Source organism: Acipenser ruthenus, chromosome 4 (assembly GCF_902713425.1).
Source record: "Acipenser ruthenus chromosome 4, fAciRut3.2 maternal haplotype, whole genome shotgun sequence".
NCBI lineage: Eukaryota > Metazoa > Chordata > Actinopteri > Acipenseriformes > Acipenseridae > Acipenser > Acipenser ruthenus.
Genome location: NC_081192.1, coordinates 5,666,685 through 5,688,284, shown reverse-complemented (window position 1 = coordinate 5,688,284; position 21,600 = coordinate 5,666,685). Strand labels below are relative to the sequence as shown.

General features: G+C 38.5%; 1 protein-coding gene across 1 annotated transcript in view; it reads right to left on the bottom strand.

Moving 5' to 3' along the window:
- The window catches only part of tbc1d5 (TBC1 domain family, member 5), a 204,127-nt gene that overhangs the window by 110,530 nt on the left and 71,997 nt on the right, over positions 1 to 21,600 (bottom strand). Inside the window, exons 4-5 of the mRNA XM_034000144.3 lie at positions 17,731 to 17,846; positions 3,678 to 3,744 (exon numbers count right to left, since the gene is read on the bottom strand). Of these exons, the coding sequence (XP_033856035.2) occupies positions 3,678 to 3,744; positions 17,731 to 17,827 (164 nt within the window). The 5' untranslated portion in view covers positions 17,828 to 17,846. The remainder of the gene's footprint in view (positions 1 to 3,677; positions 3,745 to 17,730; positions 17,847 to 21,600) is intronic.

Sequence of the window (21,600 nt, the reverse complement as noted above, 5' to 3'; positions counted from 1 at the left end):
TTGTCTTGTAATGTTTATTTTTTTCAAGCTCTTTTACAGGCAAACAACTGATAGAAAACCCTGCCAGAGTCTCTGTGTAAATGTTGTTCCTTTACAGTGACCACGATGTTACAAATTTCACTTAATTCACATGTGCCTCTCTTTGACCACAAATATTTTTGTTACATCCTGTTTATACTTCATTTCATATGTTTTTGTTCCTGTTTACATGCTTCCAAATGACCTCCTTTAACCTGGCTTGCAACAAAATCATGAACTCATTATGCTTGCTTTTTTTTTTTTTTTTTTTTTACACCACAGGTGTAGTTCATTTCTTTATCTTTTCTACCCTTTGAGTGTACATTTCAATGTTATTATTATTATTGTGGTTTACAATCATGTTTGGGGTTTAGTATTACACTTACACATATGGCACTGTTTTGCACTTCAGCACAAAGCATTTAACCACAGTTCACTGTTTTCATTACAGTAGGGCAACACCTGTAACATAGGGTTATTTGTAGGGGAATTGATGTCATACTTGGGTAATGGAAAGGCTGCTTGTATTGTGTTTGTGTGTTCCCTCACCAGTAAAGCAGTGTGTACAAGTACAGATATGCACCTGCCAAACATAATAATAAAAACATATGTGTTTTATGCTTACCAAACACAATGCAAATACTGCAGCTGTAACTGACTGAACAGCATACTGTATAAAACCAGACCAGATCATAACAGCGGTATTTAACAAGAGAAAATCAATATTGCTGATATTTATTCATCTGTATTATTTTAAAAGAAATTGAAAGAAAAATGTTCTCAAGGAGAAAATGAAGAGGGGAAAAAGGGCAGATACGGTCCGGTCTGAATGAAATGCAGGGAAACCCATCTTTGGAAAATGTTGAATTTGTTCCACGAATAGCCTAATATTTACCCTCCTTAAGTGTTTTCAATCAAGAACAATGATAACACTGTGTAACAATTTTTTTTTTTGTTCCTGGGTAGTAAGTGTTATTTCCTAATTGCTTATGCCTCAAAAGTATAGAAAATGACTATTATTCCCCACAAACTTTGCTTTTGTGACCAGGACAGTGATATTTTGAAATTTACCTATTTTCCAGAACATTCCAGATAGATTCAGTGCTGAGTAAACTTGGAGTAACGTCTAGAACTTTCCAGTAATATAAATAGTAGTATAAATACAGGGGCCTTAAGCCCACCAGTTCAGTTTAGTTCCAGCTGCCTAAGTGGATACATATCTGCATTTTTCTGAGATGGCATCAAGGTCATAGGAGACTTCAAAATGGTGGCATTCCTGATGGGTCTCCAAGGCGGTTTTACCAAGTTTCCCTGCTATCTTTGCCTTTGGGACAGCAGGGACACCAAGGCGCACTACCACAGGCGGGACTGGCCACAGCGGACCGAGTTCTCTGTGGGGAGGAACAACGTCAAGTGGGAGCCACTGGTGGACCCCCGGAAGGTGCTGATGCCAACACTGCACATCAAATTGGGCCTTATGAAACAATTTGTCAAAGCTCCAGATAAGGAGTCGGCAGCCTTCAAGTACCTTCAAGACTTCTTCCCTAAGCTGTCTGAGGCAAAGGTCAAAGCCGGTGTCTTCGTCGGACCACAGATAAAGAAGATCCTGGAGTGCAATGAATTCCCCAAGAAGCTCACTAGTAAGGAGAAAGCGGCTTGGAACAGCTTTGTCGCAGTGGTTCGGGGCTTCCTGGGCAATCACAAGGCCGAAAACTATGTGGAGCTGGTTGAGACTGGTGAAGAGCTACGGCACAATGGGCTGTAGGATGTCCCTCAAAGTCCATATCCTTGATGCTCATCTTGATAAATTCAAGGAGAACATGGGAGCGTACTCGGAGGAGGAAGGCGAGCGCTTCCACCAGGATATACTGGACTTTGAACGCCGCTACCAAGGACAGTATAACGAGAACATGATGGGAGACTACATTTGGGGGCTGATTCATGAAAGTGATTTACAGTATAATCGTAAATCTTGAAAAACTACTCACTTCTAAATCTTTTGTAGTCATTTTTGTATTACTTTAGTATAAATACATGTTAATTTGGATTCATATGTTGTTTTTTCTGACTTTATGTGAACGAAAAGACACAAATTCGCCCGTTTTCTCATTGGAAATAGGTAAATTTCAAAATATCACTGTCCTGGTCACAAAAGCAAAGTTTGTGGGGAATAATAGCCATTTTCTATACTTTTGAGGCATAAGCAATTAGGAAATAACACTTACTACCCAGGAACAAAAATTGTGTTACATAGAGTAATCATCATCAATGTCATCTTAACCTAAAGCAAGACAGCTCTATTGGATCACAGAAACAAAACATAAATGTAAAAGAAAACAAACAGGTTAAACTGTGTTCAGTATAACACTATTTAAAAAACAAAGGAAGCTTGATAGATTTGTAAGTGTCAATTAAGCAAGGGAAATCTGTTAATTTCCCCGATTTACAATACTGTTAAGAACATGCAAAGACATTTAATTTGCACTCAGGACAGAACTATTATTATTATTATTTGTTTATTTAGCAGACGCCTTTATCCAAGGCGACTTACAGAGACTAGGGTGTGTGAACTATGCATCAGCTGCAGAGTCACTTACAACTACATCTCACCTGAAAGACGGAGTACAAGGAGGTTAAGTGACTTGCTCAGAGTCACACAGTGAGTCAGTGGCTGAGGTGGGATTTGAACCAGGGACCTCCTGGTTACATGACATTTTCTTTAACCACTGGACACACCTAAACATAAGCCTTTAAGGACTTTTAGGTAATTTGTATCACATTTCAATTTCTCTTTCAAACTCTCTTAATATTACTTCAAATGGACGGTTTAATAATGTTGACTTTATCAGAAGTCCACCAAACATCTTGCGCAATAAGCATTACCGTACAGCAACTTGCATTTAAAACTTCCAATATAATGCCTTTGTTTCCCAAAGTGATATTAATTGGGTTAAAATGCTAAATGTGTGTGTGTGTCACAGTAACCAAGGTGTGATGATAATGACAGTGATATTCTCAGCTTGATCCCTACTGACTCCTATTGTCTTCTTGTCTGAGACACTTCAATATGGTTATGATAGGCAGCAAGTGACGTTATCATAAGTAATGTTAGACGGGCTTGACTGCATTTTGAAATCACAGTAATACAGTAGTACAAATACAGACTCAAAACGCTTTATAAAATCACCACACATTTTACATAATTGGGGACACACATGGTCCCTGATTAAAACTGTTGCTGTTTGTTTTGTTTACTTTGTTGCCTAATTTGTTTACTTAACATACATTCTATTTAAAAAAATGGCATATTATTTTATTATATATTATTTTAGCATTAAGCTACTGCATAAATGGTATATCTAAAAATACATGAGAAGAACTAATATGTTCAAGACAAAAGGAAGGCTTTTTTTTTAATGCTGTTTGTGTCTGTTTTCCCATTATTTCTGATTGTCTACACATTCATTAAACCAGGTGTTTGCAACATTTTCAATTACAGTCTTGCTGATGGACTATTATTTCTACTTATGAATACAACAATTGTATCTGAATCACAAAATACAGCAGCATAGAGAAGGAATAAAAACAAGCTGCTTACGGCAATGCTTACACACATGCTAAACAATAAACAGTTCACTGGAAGTCTCTTTCTGACTTACCTGTAGGAGATGCATGTACCTTCAGACTCGGAAGGGGTTACTGTTCCTCTGTTGTTGACTGATCCACCTGCAATTCATATTTATGAAAAGATTAAAACAGTAAAGCAGCGATTTCATTTTAAAATAACACAATACATTCTGATCAATTTTCATTTTGGCATGCGTCACAAATCTCCACCCATTGGTTGATCAACAAGAGAAAACTTTAGCAGTGTGTCGTGAAAACAGCGGCATGGAAAAATAATTATTTTCTTTAGAGCTGAGAAATGAATATTGATGCACATGAATTTGAAGGCAAAAATACATGTCAGTGTTTGCCATTAATTACATAGTTGATAAATATTATAAATAATGACCACAACACATTTTGTCTTGCACCGATTTACCACCATGCCAGAATTTGTACGAAAGTTTCTGAAATCCTAGTATATTCTGTTATGAGGACTGTAATAAACGGAAACCTAAATGGTGACGTGTTTTTTCTTTGTACAATGCCCCCTTTTCTACATTTTGTTGAAGAGTTTATTGAAGTTAATTTTGAGTTTTCACTTGCGTGTACATCTAAAAAAGGAGGCATACCGTAAAACTTGTTGTATAGGTCACACTGGTGTAAATTACGCTGCTTTTTGAGACTTCAATTTTAGGAAAAAACAATTCAATATTTTTTTTTACAACTGATTTTTTTTCCTACATGCTCAACACCGATAAATATACACCGGTTTAGTTTTGAAAAAAACCCTTTTCAACATTTTATTCCATTAATAACTTTACAGAGTGTGTTTTTTGTTAAACTGCTAGAAACTATTCAGTTTTTCAAAATTTCTAAAATTTAAAAAGTAATAATTAAAATCAAGTTATACATCCCACATCACATGTGTATTAACTTATTTTATTTTAGCTTATCAATTACCCAAACAATTTCAAGAACACATCTTCTTTGCTTTACTGAACATTTCTTTCCAAAACCATTCTTAGAAAATAGTTCCAGCTGCAAATTTAAAAGAAAAGTATTAAACAGTGCTGCTTCATCAATTAAAAGAAGAAGAAAAAAATTAACTAAACAGTGTACCACCTAATAGCCAGTTAAAACATTTTTTTTTTAATTTAGAGGTCGCCAATTATTTTTTATTGTTTTTTCTCCAATTTAGTAATGTCCAATTATTTTTAGGCTCAGCCCACCGCTACCACCCCTGCGCTGACTCGGGAGCAGTGAAGACGAGCACACACTGTCCTCCGAAGTGTGTGCCGTCAGCCGACCTCTTTTTTTCACACTGCAGACTCACCATGCAGCCACCCAGAGCTACAGCGTCAGAGGACAACGCAGCGCTGGGCAGCTTACAGGCAAGCCCGCAGGCGCCCGGCCAGACCAAAGGGATCGCTGGTGCGCAATGAGGCGAGGACACTCTGGCCGACCTAGCCCTCCCTCCGCCCGGGCGGCACTCGGCCAATTGAGCGCTGCCCCCTTGAAACTCCCGTCCTTGGTTGGCAAAGAAACAGCCTGGACTCAAACTTGCGACGTCCAGACTATAGGGCACATCCTGCACTCCACGCGGAGCGCCTTTACTGGATGCGCCACTCGGGAGCAAACAAAACATTTTAGTGTTGCATACGGTGCAGTACATTTGTATTCAATTTCCAGCTGTACAAATACATGAATTTTGTTTTGTATTCATAAATGTATCCTGTACTGATATGTATACATTTTAAATTGTCTACATTTTTAAAATGTTTACACCCAGCTGCGCATATGACTACCTACACTTTGATGTTGTTAAGAAGCACAGAGATAGTTTGTTGTTGATATTGTGTTATACAGTAGTGTAGTCTAACAAATTAAATTTACATTTCTTTCTCTGAATATGTAGCAATGTTTGTTTGAATACCTGTCCCAGCACTATTTAAAAAAAAAAAAAAAAAAAAAAATGCATGGAAAATAGGATAAAACAGTGCAATTAAAGTCTCAAATTATATAATGTATCTAATTTAGTTAACACATAGAACAATTTGAGATGCCAGTGCAGACCAGGACTCTGGATCTAGTAAACCAATCAGTAATTACACAGTTTTCATATCGCAGACATTTTTATGACATAATGACTTGTACACAGCCCCCCCCCCCCTTATAATTATCTACTGAAATAATGAGTTGGTGAATATGACACTATATGAGGGTTAGTTTAAACACTAACGAGATACCACACACATGATGCCCTCTTATGAAAGGTGAAACTTTACTTATGAATGGAAATTTACAAGGACATAAATACAGCACTTGAACAATGGAAATATACTGAATAGACTCTTTGCCTAAACATATCATTTGAAATGTGTGAAGAAACCATATTTATTTGGACTACTGTTAGATGTCAACATCATCAGAATAAAACCCGGTAACTTAAATGATGTTTCACACTATTGTTTGTAAATTTCAGTTAAAAAAGTCAAAGATGAGGACCAATTCTAGCAATTCCAGACATGTAGCATTTTCTATGTATGTTGCGAGGCATGGTGTGTGTGTGTGTGTGGGGGGGGCACTTAAGCGATAGTGCCCGTTGATGATGGCTCTACCATGTGATCGCTGACTGCGACGGGAGTTATGCGTCAAGGTCAACTATCAGAAGGTAGAGCCATCATCGAGAGCATCGAGAGGGCACTATCGCTATTAGAACATTATTTTTACCATTGTTTTCTTTAAAAACAAAAACAAAAAACACACCTTATAACCTAGATTTACCTTGAACTTGTACTGATTTGTCAGGTATCTTATTGGTACCTTTTCCTTCCCTGCGCATTTTATTAATCATTCCGTAAAAAACATTGTTTGCTGAAGTAAAATCAGTATTGTGCAAGATATTTATGTTTCTACTGTCAGGAGGATCATTAAGATGCCTATTTATGCCAGCTCTGATAGAGATGTAACTTTGCACATTGTACTCGTTTCTTTTTGCATTCCTAAGTTGCTCTTTCAGTACAGTCGCACTAGCAGTTGCGAATTCAGTATCAAAATGCTTTTCAGCTAACCAGTTCTTAAAAACAGATACTGACCATTTGGTTTGTTGTCTTGTTGTTGTTCATTTCTTTGCAGTACTAGGTTTTCAAGCTCATTCTCTGATACGTTTATATGCCTTTGTGTAGTATTACTTGTAGTACTAGGGTTTTATAGCAGGTTTTCAACAGCAGTAGCTGGATCGAGTGTTGTAGGTGAGGATGGTAAATTGACCCACTCCGGTATTGATACGTGCCCAAATAAATCAAAATTTACATAAATAGACTCAGAGTTTAGGTAGTTTGTCATGTAGTTCAGCTGTAAGCAGGAATGTAACTTTAAAAAAGCCAGTAATACACTGTAGCAGGGCGGTAGAAAGCCCTGCTGTGTAAATGTATTTATTTATTTTTGGAACGGGGTTTCCCCCTCCGCCCCTGTGTTATTTTGTATTTGTTTTGTATTATTATTATTATTATTATTATTATTATTATTATCATCGTTATGGATTTATGTATTTATATGACGGCGAAGCACCGTGTATTTTGTTACTGTTTTTGTATTTATGTATTGTATTTAAATATGACGGTGTAGCCGTTCTTTTGTTTTGTTCTGGCAGAGGCGAGATTGGTGCTCGTCCTCTGCCAGGAATAATTAATAAACTTGTGCAGATTGTGGCCGAGGGGTAATAGAATAATTCCTAGCCAGTTAAACCCCTAGGCCACGATATATAAACCTGCAGCTCTCTGCACTCCAGGTGGGTGTTCCAGCGGAGGAACAAGAGCGGAGAGAGCGAGCGAAAACGAAACAAAACTTAAAAGTAAATCCAGGATCACTGAAGGCTACTGCCCAGCCTGACCTGGATTATTTATTATTTAGTATTTAGTGTTTGTGACTTGTTTTCGTTTACTGTGATATTTTTGCTCTGTGATAAAACCTTTTATTTATTTTTGTATTTAAATAAACAGCGCTGCCGCGTCTTTTGTTTTGAACTGCAGTACTGCCTGGTGTCAGTATTTTCCCTTTCTGCACCTGGCCTGACGTCACCGCACAGCCACCCTGTCACACAGATGTCCAGTGTGAGATCACCAGTGCTTCCTGGACTCAGGTCAGCGCGGGTACTGCAGTTTTTTTGTTTTTTTCATTTTTTTAATTATTACTTGTGGAGGAGAAAAGGAGAATGGGAAGGAATAGCTGCAGAAAGCAGCAGAAGCGGCAGCAGCCGCAACAGCAACAGCTGCCACCGGGGGATGTCGCCTCCTATCTATGTGGTAGACGAGTGGTGCCCTGGTTGTGGGGAGTTTGGGCACACCATGGCCATCTGCCCCACCCAATACCAGGGTGAGGAGTGGGCTGCCCAAGCGAGCCAGGACCAGGCACCCCGGGGGGAGACCTCAGAAGCGGGAGATACCAGCTGTGGCCACAAAGCAGGAGAGCAGCTGGGATACCATCCTCCGGGCGGTCATGCATGACTGCTGGTGCCCCATCTGCAGTGAGCGGGGGCATTCCCCACTCAACTGCCCCCTCCTATCAGAGGGGTGCCTGCTGCGCCCATTCCCACCAGTAGAGGGACAGTGCCTGCCGGTCCCGCCTCCATCACCTCCAATGGTAGGAGCAGAGCAGCAGGAGCTGCCTCTGTCTCCACCACCACCACCAGCAGAGGGAGAGTGCCTGCTGGTCCCACCTCCAACGGCAGGAGCAGAGCAGCAGGAGCTGCCTCTGTCTCCACCACCGCCACCATCAGAGGGAGAGTCTCTTGTATAATAATAATAATAATAATACACTATTACAAGCCCTGAACCTTTACCACTGGACCACACTGCGTCGAACTAAGAATTTAGAAAATTACTGTACCAGCTAAACGGAGGCCTTCTTTGGAGCCCTTATATTTTTTTTTGTTTGGACCTCTTTACAGACCTAGAAAAATATTCTAGTTCTTTTCTGGATTGTTAAACATATAGAAGATGCCACTATTTACTGGTATTAGCTCTTTGTTCTTGTTTTTTTTTATTAATTATAATTTTGTTTTAATGTACAAGAAATTCTGGACCACTTTGTTGAAATGAACAATTCATTTAAATTAAGAAAATTGTTAAGTAAAAGTAGGTTTAATATTTTTGTTTGCACAAACACATTTCACATGTAATTACAACAATGCCAGGCCTGATATCATTTAATCTTAGCCCAGGAATCATGAATTTAGGTCAGCATATTAACATTGTATTTCCCCGAAATAAATTAAATGAAATGTTTGTGAACTCACATTATGTGCAAATCTACAACTTATGAATACTTAAAGAGCACAACTGTTGGTCCTGAAAAAGAAAGAAAAAAAAACTTTCATTCTAATAGAGTCTATAAATCAAAAGTATACTCTCTAAAAAAAATGTAAAAACAAGATCTGTATGGGTTATTGTACTGAGAGGCCAGCTGTTTCTAACACTGTAATGCAGTTTTATAAGCGATATAAAGAGACGAAACAGATGTGGCATTACGAATAATAAAGTTGATAAAACTTTTTAACAAGTGAAATATCTCAACACTGCTGCAACAGAATGAAATATAAAAGGAATTTACACATGCTTCAATTCTAAACCTATCAATCAAACCCATGTTATTCCTTGGGGAGCTTATTTACATGCATATTTATCAGCCCCACATGCTAATTCCCTGCTGCTTTATGCCTGCAAGGCATGTTTATGACTCATAATTGTTGATCTCCTTTGATATATTTCTCTCAAGTAAGTCATCATTTGGTTTTGTGGTTATATGTCAATGAGGCAAGATGACCCAACTTTTTCAAACAGAATTTATTTTTTTCGAACGGGGGGAAAAAAACATGAAAAAAATTAAATGAAGGTTATTTACTCATTTTCAATAAGCTTATGTGGATTAAATTACAATGGACATTTTGGTCTCAGTGCTCCTTCAAAGTGCTATTAATACTGTATTTCAGAAAACAATGACATCCGTGTCCTGTGTATCCAAATGTCTCATAGGTCATACCAAGCTCCTTTAAGTTCATTTTTGTATTGTATATTTTTTCAAAAACTGTTCAGCTTCTTATCCAAATGTGTTTACATACTATCTTACCCATGGCACACACACACACACACTTCACTTTATTTAAAAAAAAAAAAAAAAAGTTACACTATATACTAATAATAAATTGGATTAAACTGACCCAGGAAAACAAGTTACAGGCAAAATCATCCTGCAGAATACGCAACTGAGGTAATCATTTTCTTTTTGTAACGTAACAGCCATGGGCAATGAGGATATTGCTTTTTTGCTACTTTCACACCATTTTCAGAGATCACTGGTGGAATATCTTTATCATATTGTACAGAAGATACCGTAGAGGTAAAGACCAGAACAAAAGCCATACAAGACTAATCAGTATCAGAATGCTTGCCTTACATAGCTACAAGATCTACTAACATTTGTCTTGTGCTCTAGAAGCATCTGTAAAAATTAATATTTAATTCAAACAAAAATAAACAAAAAAACTTTTCACAAAGAAACACAGCTCACAGAACAAAATAAAAGTTTAAGCAAAAACAAGTCACTAGCACAAAAACTACCTCCACAAAACAAGTATCGTGCTGGTCCTTCCACAGCACGAGTAGCAATCGTTCTCTTTAGATTTTACTTTCTTTTTCTCCTCCTCTCTCTCTCTCGTTCCGCCTCGTTGAACACCCACCCCGTTCAGCCAAAGCTGTGGGTTTTTATACCTGTGGTCATCCCCAGATTAGCATACATTTGATCAATCTGGAGATGAGCACATTATGCACGAGAATTTTAACCAGCTGCTGACCACGCATTCACACGAGATGTCTGGCAGAGATGAGCTGCTAACATCGTCCTTGCCAGAACACATTTAAACTATACAATAATACATTTACCCGTGATTTTAACCCCAAACAATACATTTATCAGCAGGGCATGCCCTGCTGGTTACATGGAGGGCTCTTCTGCCCTGCCACACATGTGAATTTAAATATACAACAAGGTATAAAGCTATACAGATCCCAGGTGTTTAAGTACAAATGAGTCAGTGCAGGTTACAAGATGTACAGCAGCAGGTTATGATTTCTTCTGTCAATGGCAAAATATGTTGTAAACTAGAAATACAGACTGCACACGACAGAAAAAAAAAAAAACATTCTGTATAGTTGTGTTGGCAGTGAAATAGTTTAATTTTACAGGACCGCTGAGCTGTTCTGGGGAGTTGCTGTTCTAAGGAAACATAATTGGACATAACTATGTTTTTAGGAGACTGTGTGATCTGGTGGTTAAAGAAAAGGGCTTGTAACCAGGAGGTCCCCAGTTCAAATCTCAGCTCAAATCACTGACTCACTGTGTGACCTTGAGCAAGTCACTTAACCTCCTTGTTCTCCGTCTTTCTGGTGAGACATTCTTGTAAGTGACTCTACAGCTGATGCATAGTTCATACACTCTAGTCTCTGTAAGTCGCCTTGGATAAAGGCATCTGCTAAATAAACACATAATAATGTTTCTATATTTGCTTCAATAAAATTGAACTAAAAAATACAAATCTTAATTAAAGCAGTACTTTTTTGTTTAACCTTGATGAATATTTAAGCATGAATGAATAATGTATGTATATTCTTGTCACTTTTATCCTAATAACCTTTCACACCTAATTTTAATACTAAAAAATCAATTAACTTTTCTTAACACTATTATGTTGCACTGCTGGATGTATTGGAAGATTTCTTAAATAACAACACCATGCAAAATTGAAATCCCCAATGAAATACCTACAGTGCCGTGAAAAAGTATTTGCCCCATGTCTGATTTTCTGCATTTTTGCACATTTTAAACATTGTATTTGGTCAGATTTTTTTGTGGGCTGTAGTAGTATATAGAGGGAGTCTGAGAGAAAAAATGACACCAAAGTTTGGTGCTTCTTTCATTGTTTGGTGTGCAAGGTAATCAAACATGCAATCTTCAGGTGTGAAAAAGTTATTGCCCCCCCCTAGTTAACTCAACCCAATTAAAGGGATAAATTAGAGTCAGCTGTTTCAGTACTTTGGTTAAGAACCAGGCCTGATTTGGGCCAGCCCTGCCCAATATAAATCTGACTAAATTTGGCCCTTACCATCAGAGTGAAGTTGTCAGCACACAGGTTCTAGAGGCACATCATGCCACGAACAAAAGAAATTCCTGAAGACCTCCGGAAAAAAGTTGTTGATGCCTATCAGTCTGGAATGGGTTACAAAACCATTTCTAAGGCTCTGGGGCTCCACTGAACCACAGTCAGAGCCATATTGTCCAAATGGAGAAAGTTTGGGACAGTAGTGAATCTTCCCAGGAGTGGCCGTCCTGCCAAAATCTCTCCAAGAACAAGGTGTAAAATCGTCCAGGAAGTCAAAGAACCCTAGAACAACATCCAGGGATCTGCAGGCCTCTCTCGCCTCGGCTAAGGTCAGTGTTCATGACTCCACCATCAGATAGACTCTGGGCAAAAATGGGATTCATGTCAGAGTAGCAAGGCGGAAACAATTGCTCACTAAGAAGAACATGAATACTCGTCTCAGGTTTGCCAAAAAGCACATGGATGATTCTCAAGAGTTCTGGAGCAATGTTCTATGGACAGATGAGTCAAAAGTGGAACTTTTTGGCTGACATGGGCCCCGTTATGTCTGGCAAAAGCCAAACACTGCATTCTACAGTAAGAACTTTCACAGTAAGAATATTCTAGTAAGACCTCACCTAGAATATTGTGTTCAGTTCTGGTCACCTCGTTACAAAAAGGATATTGCTGCTCTAGAAAGAGTGCAAAGAAGAGCGACCAGAATTATCCCGGGTTTAAAAGGCATGTAGTATGCAGACATGCTAAAAGAATTGAATCTATTCAGTCTTGAACAAAGAAGACGCAGTGATCTGATTCAAACATTCAAAATCCTAAAAGGTATAGACAATGTCGACCCAGGGGACTTACCAACGGTCAAGCATGGTGGTGGTAGTGTCATGGTTGGGGGATGCTTTGCTGCATCAGGACCTGAGCGCCTTATCATCATAGGAACCATGAATTCTGCTCTGTATCAGAGAATTCTACAGGAGTTATGTCAGGCCATCCGTCCGTGAGCTGGAGCTGAAGCTGAAGCGCAGCTGAGTCATGCAGCAAGACAATGATCCAAAACACACAAGCAAGTCTACATCAGAATGGTTGAAGAACAAGAAATTGAAAGTTTTGGGATGGCCTAGTCAAAGTCCAGACCTAAACCCCATTGAGTTGTGGCAGGACCTGAAACGAGCAGTTCATGCTCGAAAACCCACAAATGTCATGCAGTTGAAGCAGTTCTGCATGGAGGAGTGGGCCAAAATTCCTCCACGGTGCTGTGAGACACTAATTATTGCTGCTAAAGGTGGCTTAACTAGTTATTGATTACTTTTTCACACGGGGGGCATTGAGTGTTGCATAATTTTCTTTAATAAATAAATAAAATATGTATCAAATTTTTGTGTTATTTGTTCACTTAGGGTCCCTTTTATCTAATATTAGGTTTTGGTTGAAGATCTGATAACATTCAGTGTCAAAAATATGCAAAAATGCAGAAAATCAGACAGGGGGCAAATACTTTTTCACGGCACTGTAAAAAAGTGTGACACAATTGAAAATATTCAACTACTCAGATGAAAAACATCTGCAAACATGTCGTCCCCCCCCCACCATCCATAATGTATTAATGCCACAAACATATTATATCCTTTGAAAGTTGTAGTTATAACTCCCTCCAGGTAGGACACCCTAAGGTAGTACACTATTTTATTATACCTACAAAACCAAGAGGCGAATGGCCCTCCAGAAGTGAAATTGCCCATCAATGCATGTATTATTCTACTGTGAGAGGCAGTTCGATGACCAAGAACCAGAATCCGCAAACCCAGATCTCAATCCAACTGAGTCTCTGTGGGATGAGCTGGGACGCTGAATTCAGTAGCTCCCACAGCCACCAACATCCCTGCACTGGTATGTGAACTGAATGACTGTTCATTGGATAATGACAGCTACCCAGCGGTATCTACGCTACATTACAGCTGTAATTCATGGGGGGGGGGGGGGTTACATATATAAAATGGATGGAACCAATATTAATCACAAAACATAACAATATATACTGAACTAAAACAAGTGCGTTACTCAGCAAAAACATTATAGACGTGGGGGGCTCCCGAGTGGCGCATCCAGTAAAAGCACTCGCTAGAGTGCAGGATGCGCTCTATAGCCTGGACGTCGCGATTTCAAGTCCAGGCTATTCCACAGCCGACCGTGGACGGAAGCTCCCAGGGGGCGGCGCTCAATTGGCCGAGCGTCGTCCGGGGGGAGGGAGCACCAGCGACCCCTGTAGTCTGGCCGGGCGCCTGCGGGCTAGCCTGTAAGCTTGCCTGTAAGCAGCCCAAAGCTGCGTTGTCCTCCGACGCTGTAGCTCTGAGGCAGCTGCACGGTGAGTCTGCAGAGTGTAAAAAAGCAGGCGGCTGACGGCACACGCTTCGGAGGACAGTGTGTGTTCATCCTCGCCCCTCCCGAGTCAGCGCAGGGGTGGTAGTGGTGAGCTGAGCCTAAAAATAATTGGGCATTTCAAATTGGGGAGAAAATAATAAAAACTAATTGGCAACGACTAAATTTAAAAAAAAAAAACCAAAAAAAAACAACAACAAAAAAAAAACATTATAGACGTGTTAATATCAATATCCCAAGGTGGAAGCAATTTCAATTACTGTTTCACACCTATGCGTCTTTAACATTTTTAAATCCCTTCTGGTTTTGCCCTGAGGGCAGCTGTTTTAGGGTACTGTTAATGCTGCCAAATGTAATGCAAGACTTGATTAATTTCTACCAAAACAATTAGCTATCTAAAGTTTCCATTCATTATATGAGTCGATAGTGTATTAAAATACTTGTCTGGGAGAACATCAGCATACATTTACATAGTTAATGAGCATTTGTGGCTAATGTATTAACGACACTTTTAAACATCAATTCAGTGTTAATAATGTTGTACATGCAAGGGTTTTTTCTTCTTCACAATAAAAAGTCTTCACAGTCAAGGTGCAGACACATTCTGGTGAAAACGTACCTCCTGGGCATCACTGTCATTCAAATGATACCTAAATATCTTGAACACTGTGAGAGAAGAGAGGCATCTGCAAGGGTATGGAGAGGATAACTTTAAAAGCTGCTGCACTCTTTGCCATCTAATCAAATAGGGCATCTTTTTTTTTTTAACCCAGCAAGGATGTAAAAGACAAAAGGTGTGTAAGAATGATCTATTAGAAATCTATTTAGCCACCTTTTTATGTGATGAACTGCTAAAAATGAAAAAATACATGCTCTTAAATAATAATTTAAAATACATTCTCTTAAATAATGTCCAGTAAATATAAATACAATACAACAGAAAACATAGCACAGAAAAGAAATAGTAAGATAACTAAAAGTAAACCAATATAGATATTAGCAAATGAGGCTATCATGTGCAAGTGTGGATTATAATGTGTCAAGACTGCACAGTGTTTAAATTGTTCTACAATATACAGGGTCATTCCATGCCAACTCAACCAGTGCTGTTGCCCGTCCATCTTAGGTTTTCCTAGAAAAATTCACCTGGGGGTTTTCAGACGTGCAGAGTTCAGAAATGATAGCTATTACTTTTTTAAAAGTGTGCCCTTCGACCTGTGACCTTGAAAAGGTCAACCTAAAGTGAGAAAGGGACCTTAACCAGAAAAATCACCTGGGTGCAGTTTAGATGCTACCATCATGTGTAGCACCTAATTCTACTCGTATTGAATAGGGCTTTTCAGAAAAAAATACTAGGAGCACCCTACTCACTTCTCGCAAATTGCCTGACGAGGGGTAACTGATGCTTTATTTCTCTTATACACATTTGAAACTACCCAAACCTTACTTAGTTGGGTTTTAAAAACTAAATTCACATTTTTTCTTAAAAAAAAACAAAAAAAAACACTTCCCTGTTTACAGCACTGTTTAAATACACCTGTCTCTGTCATCGAAGACCTCTTAAAGACTTTCAGTTGTGCCTGAAATTGACTGATTGCCTAGAATGCAGTTTTATCCGAACAGCCTAATTCTTTACCCTGTAGGGGATGCGGGTCCTAAAATGTAAGTATCTGAGACGGACGGGCAGCGATCTGTCCCTTTTCTGGTTGAGTTGGAAATGACCCTATAGTGTATTACCTTTCAAGCATTAACACCTTTAATTCATTCAGGTATGATGGGGGTGGAAGTCAAAAGAGAAGTCTCTTAGGGGCTCCTGAGTGGCGCATCCAGTAAAAGCACTCGCTAGAGTGCAGGATGCGCTCTATAGCCTGGACGTCGCGATTTCGAGTCCAGGCTATTCCACAGCCGACCGTGGACGGGAGCTCCCAGGGGGCGGCGCTCAATTGGCTGAGTGTCGCCCGGGGGGAGGGAGGGTTAGGTCGGCCAGGGTGTCCTCGGCACACCGTGCACCAGCGACCCCTGTAGTCTGGCCGGGCGCCAGATTCTCCAAATTAGACCATTACATCATCTCTTTTCAGTAATTTGTGTGTTAAACTGCTAACTAAACACCTTCAATCAGCCTGTTAAGTAATAGATTATACAGATATGCTGTAAAATGGCTCATGCAGGGCATAGACAATTTTTTCAAGTCTTGGTTTTCCTCAAACCGGAGCACTGTAGGTAGTGTTTTACTCTGCCAGGAATATATACATCCTGTACACACACACACACTAACACAATGGATACTGACACTGGTAACTACCACTTCATTTCACAAGAAAAAACACACACCAGACCAACCAAGTATTTAATTAGGGTTCCACAGTCAGGCTCAACATTTCTTTGCAAGAATATTTGATAAATACCCTGGAGAACACAAAAATGAATCATGTAAAATGTGTCATTAGACACATTCAATCTTCAACAAGGAAACTTTAAACTAAATTGTGGCCTTTTAACTTAATTGAATTGAAATAATACCCTTTAAAACAGGATTGTCATTTCATTCTGCCAGATATTCAACACAAAGAGTCCACAAACAATACCCTTGGAATCTCCATTTCTTTTATCATTGGGCATTTGTAGTTTTTCTCTACATCAGAGTCACTTTGGGAAAAAATCATGGCAGCTCAGTGTTCCATAAAAGAGTTATCTACAAAATCCTGTTTCTAACAGGTCACTGAGATCTATGACACTCATGTTTTCTTTCTTTGGAAATGCTTTTGGCTAATTTTACATATTACAATACATAGCATATGAGTTTGCTCTGGAGGTTTGCGCTAACTTTTAGAAGTTATTATTATTATTATTATTTATTTCTTAGCAGACGCCCTTATCCAGGGCGACTTACAATTGTTACAACATATCACATTATTTCACATTATACAGATATCACATTAATTTTACATACAATTACCCATTTATACAGTTGGGTTTTTACTGGAGCAATCTAGGTAAAGTACCTTGCTCAAGGGTACAACAGCAGTGTCCCCCACTGGGGATTGAACCCACAACCCTCCGGTCAAGAGTCCAGAGCCCTAACCACTACTCCACACTGCTGCCCATAGTTAGGTGATGCTTGCAAAATATCAAATGTCATCTATAGTACTCCATCTGCAACACAGCATCTAGGGTAGTGTGGTATTATCAGTATAATGTTAATAATGTGTATTAAAAATAAACAACAATTTGGACCTTAGAGGGCCTCCTTCACACAGCTCAAACATGTTTGATGTTATACCACTCTATGAATTCTTTGTCAAGTATAAGGTGAGTTTCCATTTTTCTAATTAGGACAGATTCGATGCAAAAACACGAGCCTTAGAGAAAACTACAAAGTTTTACTGAATACATTGTTTGTTTGAATGTATTCTATGAAAGCAGGTGATTACTGTCTCTGATAATGACTAACAGTATTGTTTCTTTCTTCTAGCAAAAACTACAAAATGTGATTAGTTTTCAGCTGGTCAGAGATGCCTGTAAATGAAGCTGAAGTTTCCATGGAAACCATTCTGTAATAATATAGAACAGTTCAAACTCACCATCTATGTTCTGAATGTAATTTTGGAGAGGATCAATGCCTGTTTCTTGATCATCTGCTTGCAAGGGGTGTCTGGTTTCAAAATTGGGATGCTGCATCTCTACAACCAATAAGAACCTGCAAAAAGAAAACACATACACTTCAATTACTGGTATGCAAGAGAGTTCTGCTGAAGGATTAGACCCTTTGTGCTACTGAGGCTGGTTTATTTTTTATTCCAGCCCTTCCTCAGGATAGCATGCATGTATACCTGCAATTAAATGTTGTAAATATATAAAACAGCACATATCTTTTATAATGATATCTTATTTTAAAGTTAAGTATTAGTTATAAACATCAAATTGAAGTGAATATTTATAGGTGTTAAAGTTTAACAAAACAGAGCTTACCTTTGTTTTGTTTAATATTCCTATTACTTTGATTAATTATTTTGGGCTTGTATATTCTCCTCTGAAATTATAAACAAAATATCCCCATCAAATATGGCTATATATACATATATAAATATATATTTTGTTTTACTCCGACGTAATGTTTTCCTGACCCAAGGAAAGCCACGGTCACGTGCAAATTAGGTGGCCGTGCACAAAACTCAGGTAGAAATTATTGACAGACTTGGCTACACATCCCTTCAGTCATGTAATGGCCTTCTGCAGCGCCCATGTATAAAATACATTATTTAAATACTACATCTATATATTATATTAATGTATTTTAACTTTTATTGTTTGAGATATGCAAATAATGAATCTGCCTGAGGCCTAATGGAGCTGCTTGAATAAATGTTAATGTTTATCAGCTTGCCTGTGCATCATTATATTATTACCTGCAAGATGATTTCTCTATACACACACATAACAGGCTTTTCTTTTAATTATAAGGACTTACATGTAAAATGATATTCAGAGGAATTATAAACACAATCGCTATGTTAAATGAGACAAGTTTTACTGTCTGTGACACATTGAAGTATGAAAGCAGGCCTGCTCATCAGTCATTTCAGCTGTGGAGTGGCACCAAACAAAATGTTGCATTTTTTTAAAAAGCTGCAGTGTGCCACTAACGTGTTCAAATGTACGCCACAATTGTATTAATTGCTGTGGTTTAATATAGTACATTCTTCCATAGTACAACCTTTCTTGCATTGATTTACAGGAGCCTGTGTGATCCGGTGGTTAAAGAAAAGGGCTTGTAACCAGGAGGTCCCCGGTTCAAATCCCACCTCAGCCACTGACTCATTGTGTGACCCTGAGCAAGTCACTTCACCTCCTTGTGCTCCGTCTTTCCGGTGAGACGTTGTCGTAAGTGACTCTGCAGCTGATGCACAGTTCATACACTTTGTAAGTCGCCTTGGATCAAGGCGTCTACTAAATAAACAAATAATATCAAGAAAGCAGATCATGTTGTGGTCAGCGAAAAACACATCATAATCTCATCATTTAACTGTATAATATATATTATAGTATAGTGCACATGGTTTCTAATGCCTAGGAAGTGTTCCGCATTTAATTGTGGCAACACAGTAAAATAAAACATATTGTAATATCTCCCTTTTCATTTTTCCGCGGGATGAACTTTTGATATATAAAGTTTAAGAGGATATAAGTAAAACATACATAAAGTACATTAAGAACTACTATTGTTATTTGAGTATTTAAACCTGTTCAATCTTGAATTGCAACTGTAAATAAGAATTGAGCTAAGAATATAAATACAAGCTGATAATTTAAAAAAGAGACAGACATTTACATATTTTTTAAATGAAGCAGTTGCTTTAATTAATAAGACATAAATATACACAGTATTTCTAATAGTAGACACTATTTTCAATAATAGACGTTGTATTTTTAACAGACACTTTTAATAATGCGTAAACAATACATACAGTGTCTATAGTAAGTATTCACCTCCCTTGGACGTTCTCACAATTTGTTGTGTTACAACCTGAAATCTTGATGCATTTAAATGGGATTTTTTTCCTTTGATTTACACAAACCTACTCAACACTTTCAATATGTGAAAAAATGGGGGGGGTGAAAAAACAAATCAATTAAAAATAAAAACCTGAAAAGTCTTCATTAGATAAGTATTCATCCCCTTTGCTATGACACTCCTAAATAAGCTCAGCTGCAACCAATTGCCTTCAGAATTCACACAATAAGTTAAATGGAGTCCATCTGTGTGCAATAAAAGTGGTTCACATGATTTCAGATTAAATACACCTGTATCTGTAAGGTCCCACAGTTGGGTATTGCATTCAAAGCAAAGATACTACCATGAAGACCAAGGAGCTTTCAAAACAACTCCAGGGTAAAGTTGTGGAAAGGCACAGATCAGGGGAGGGGTATACAAAGATTTCAAAGGCATTGAATATCCCTTGGAGCACAGTCAAGTCGATCATTAAGAAGTGGAAGGTATACGGCACCACCCAGAATCTGCTTAGAGCAGGCTGTCCTCCCAAACTGAGCAGCCGGGTAAGAATGGCATTGGTCAGAGAAGCCAGCAAGAGGCCAATGACAACTCTGAAAGACCTACAGCGTTCCATGGCTGAGATGGAAGAAACTGTCCATGTGTCAACAAAACTCAGGTACTCCACATGGAGGCCTGTATGGAAGCCATTTCTGAAAAAAAGCCCATGTAAAATCCTGCTTGGAATTTGCAAAAAGGCATGTGGGAGACTCTGAAAAGATGTGGCAAAATATTCTGTGGTCCGATGAAACAAAAATTGAACTATTTGGCCTAAATGCAAGCGTTATGTCTGGCGCAAACCCAACACAGCACTGTGAAGCATGGTGGTGGCAGCATCATGCTATGGGGATGCTTTTCATCGGCAGGGACTGGGAAGCTTGTCAGGGTAGAGGGCAAAATGGATGACAACTTTCATATACTGACAACTTTGTGATGGCTACCAAGCAGCATCTACTGTATATAAATAAAAAGCTGAATTCAGGAGCTGTAAAACTTACAAAAGGAAAATTAAAAAGGTAAATGTGGAACACCTCCGAGGCATTAGTACTATTTGTAGTAGTGATTGCAATAATAAAATAATAGGCCTAATCTACCCACTACCAAACCACACCCCAGTCTTGACTGCTCATGAATATGCATGACAGTGGCAATTTCTGACAGCACTTCGGCAATAAAGAGCTCGTCAGGCCAGATGAAAACATCAACTGCAGAAATAATAACATGTATGTGTTAAGGAGGGGTGTGTCTAAATAAATCTAGGTGAATCGTGTTTAAAAATGCAATCGTTTTAAAAAGAGAAGGCTTGGAATAGGAAATGAGGCAGATTTTAAATGTCAAAGTATATGATTTATTTATTTATTTATTTATTTATTTATTTATTTATTCATTCTTGTACAAAATGACTTTGGTGTCCCAGTTGTTTAAGTCAGAGCTGGGAACCCTATTTGCGACTTTTTAGGGAATGCTTTGCGGCTGCAGTTTTTGTTTGCAGTTCAAGCGTAGATGAATATGTATTCATGCATAAATTCACAAATAAGGGGTGGAGATCAGGCAAATCAGGGTTATCAAATATTATAATTAGATGTACGAAAGCTGCAGACAATTGCATCCATTTTTTAAGAACTCTTGAAACCATGTTTTAAACAGTCACAATTGTTGCTGGCATTTCCCAGTCTGCCTTTTCTTGTGCGTTGCCAGTTGTGCTCAGTGCATTTTTGAGGCGAACAGCCAAATACCTATATTTCCCTAAAAGCAGGGTGTATTTACAAGCCTTGAAAACAGATTTCTATGACATTTCTGAACAATACAAATTAGTGGTATAATGCAACATTTGTTGCTGGTCCCTTGAAATTCGTATTAACGAGAATTGACTGTCCTCCTATAAGTATCATAACTTGTCAAT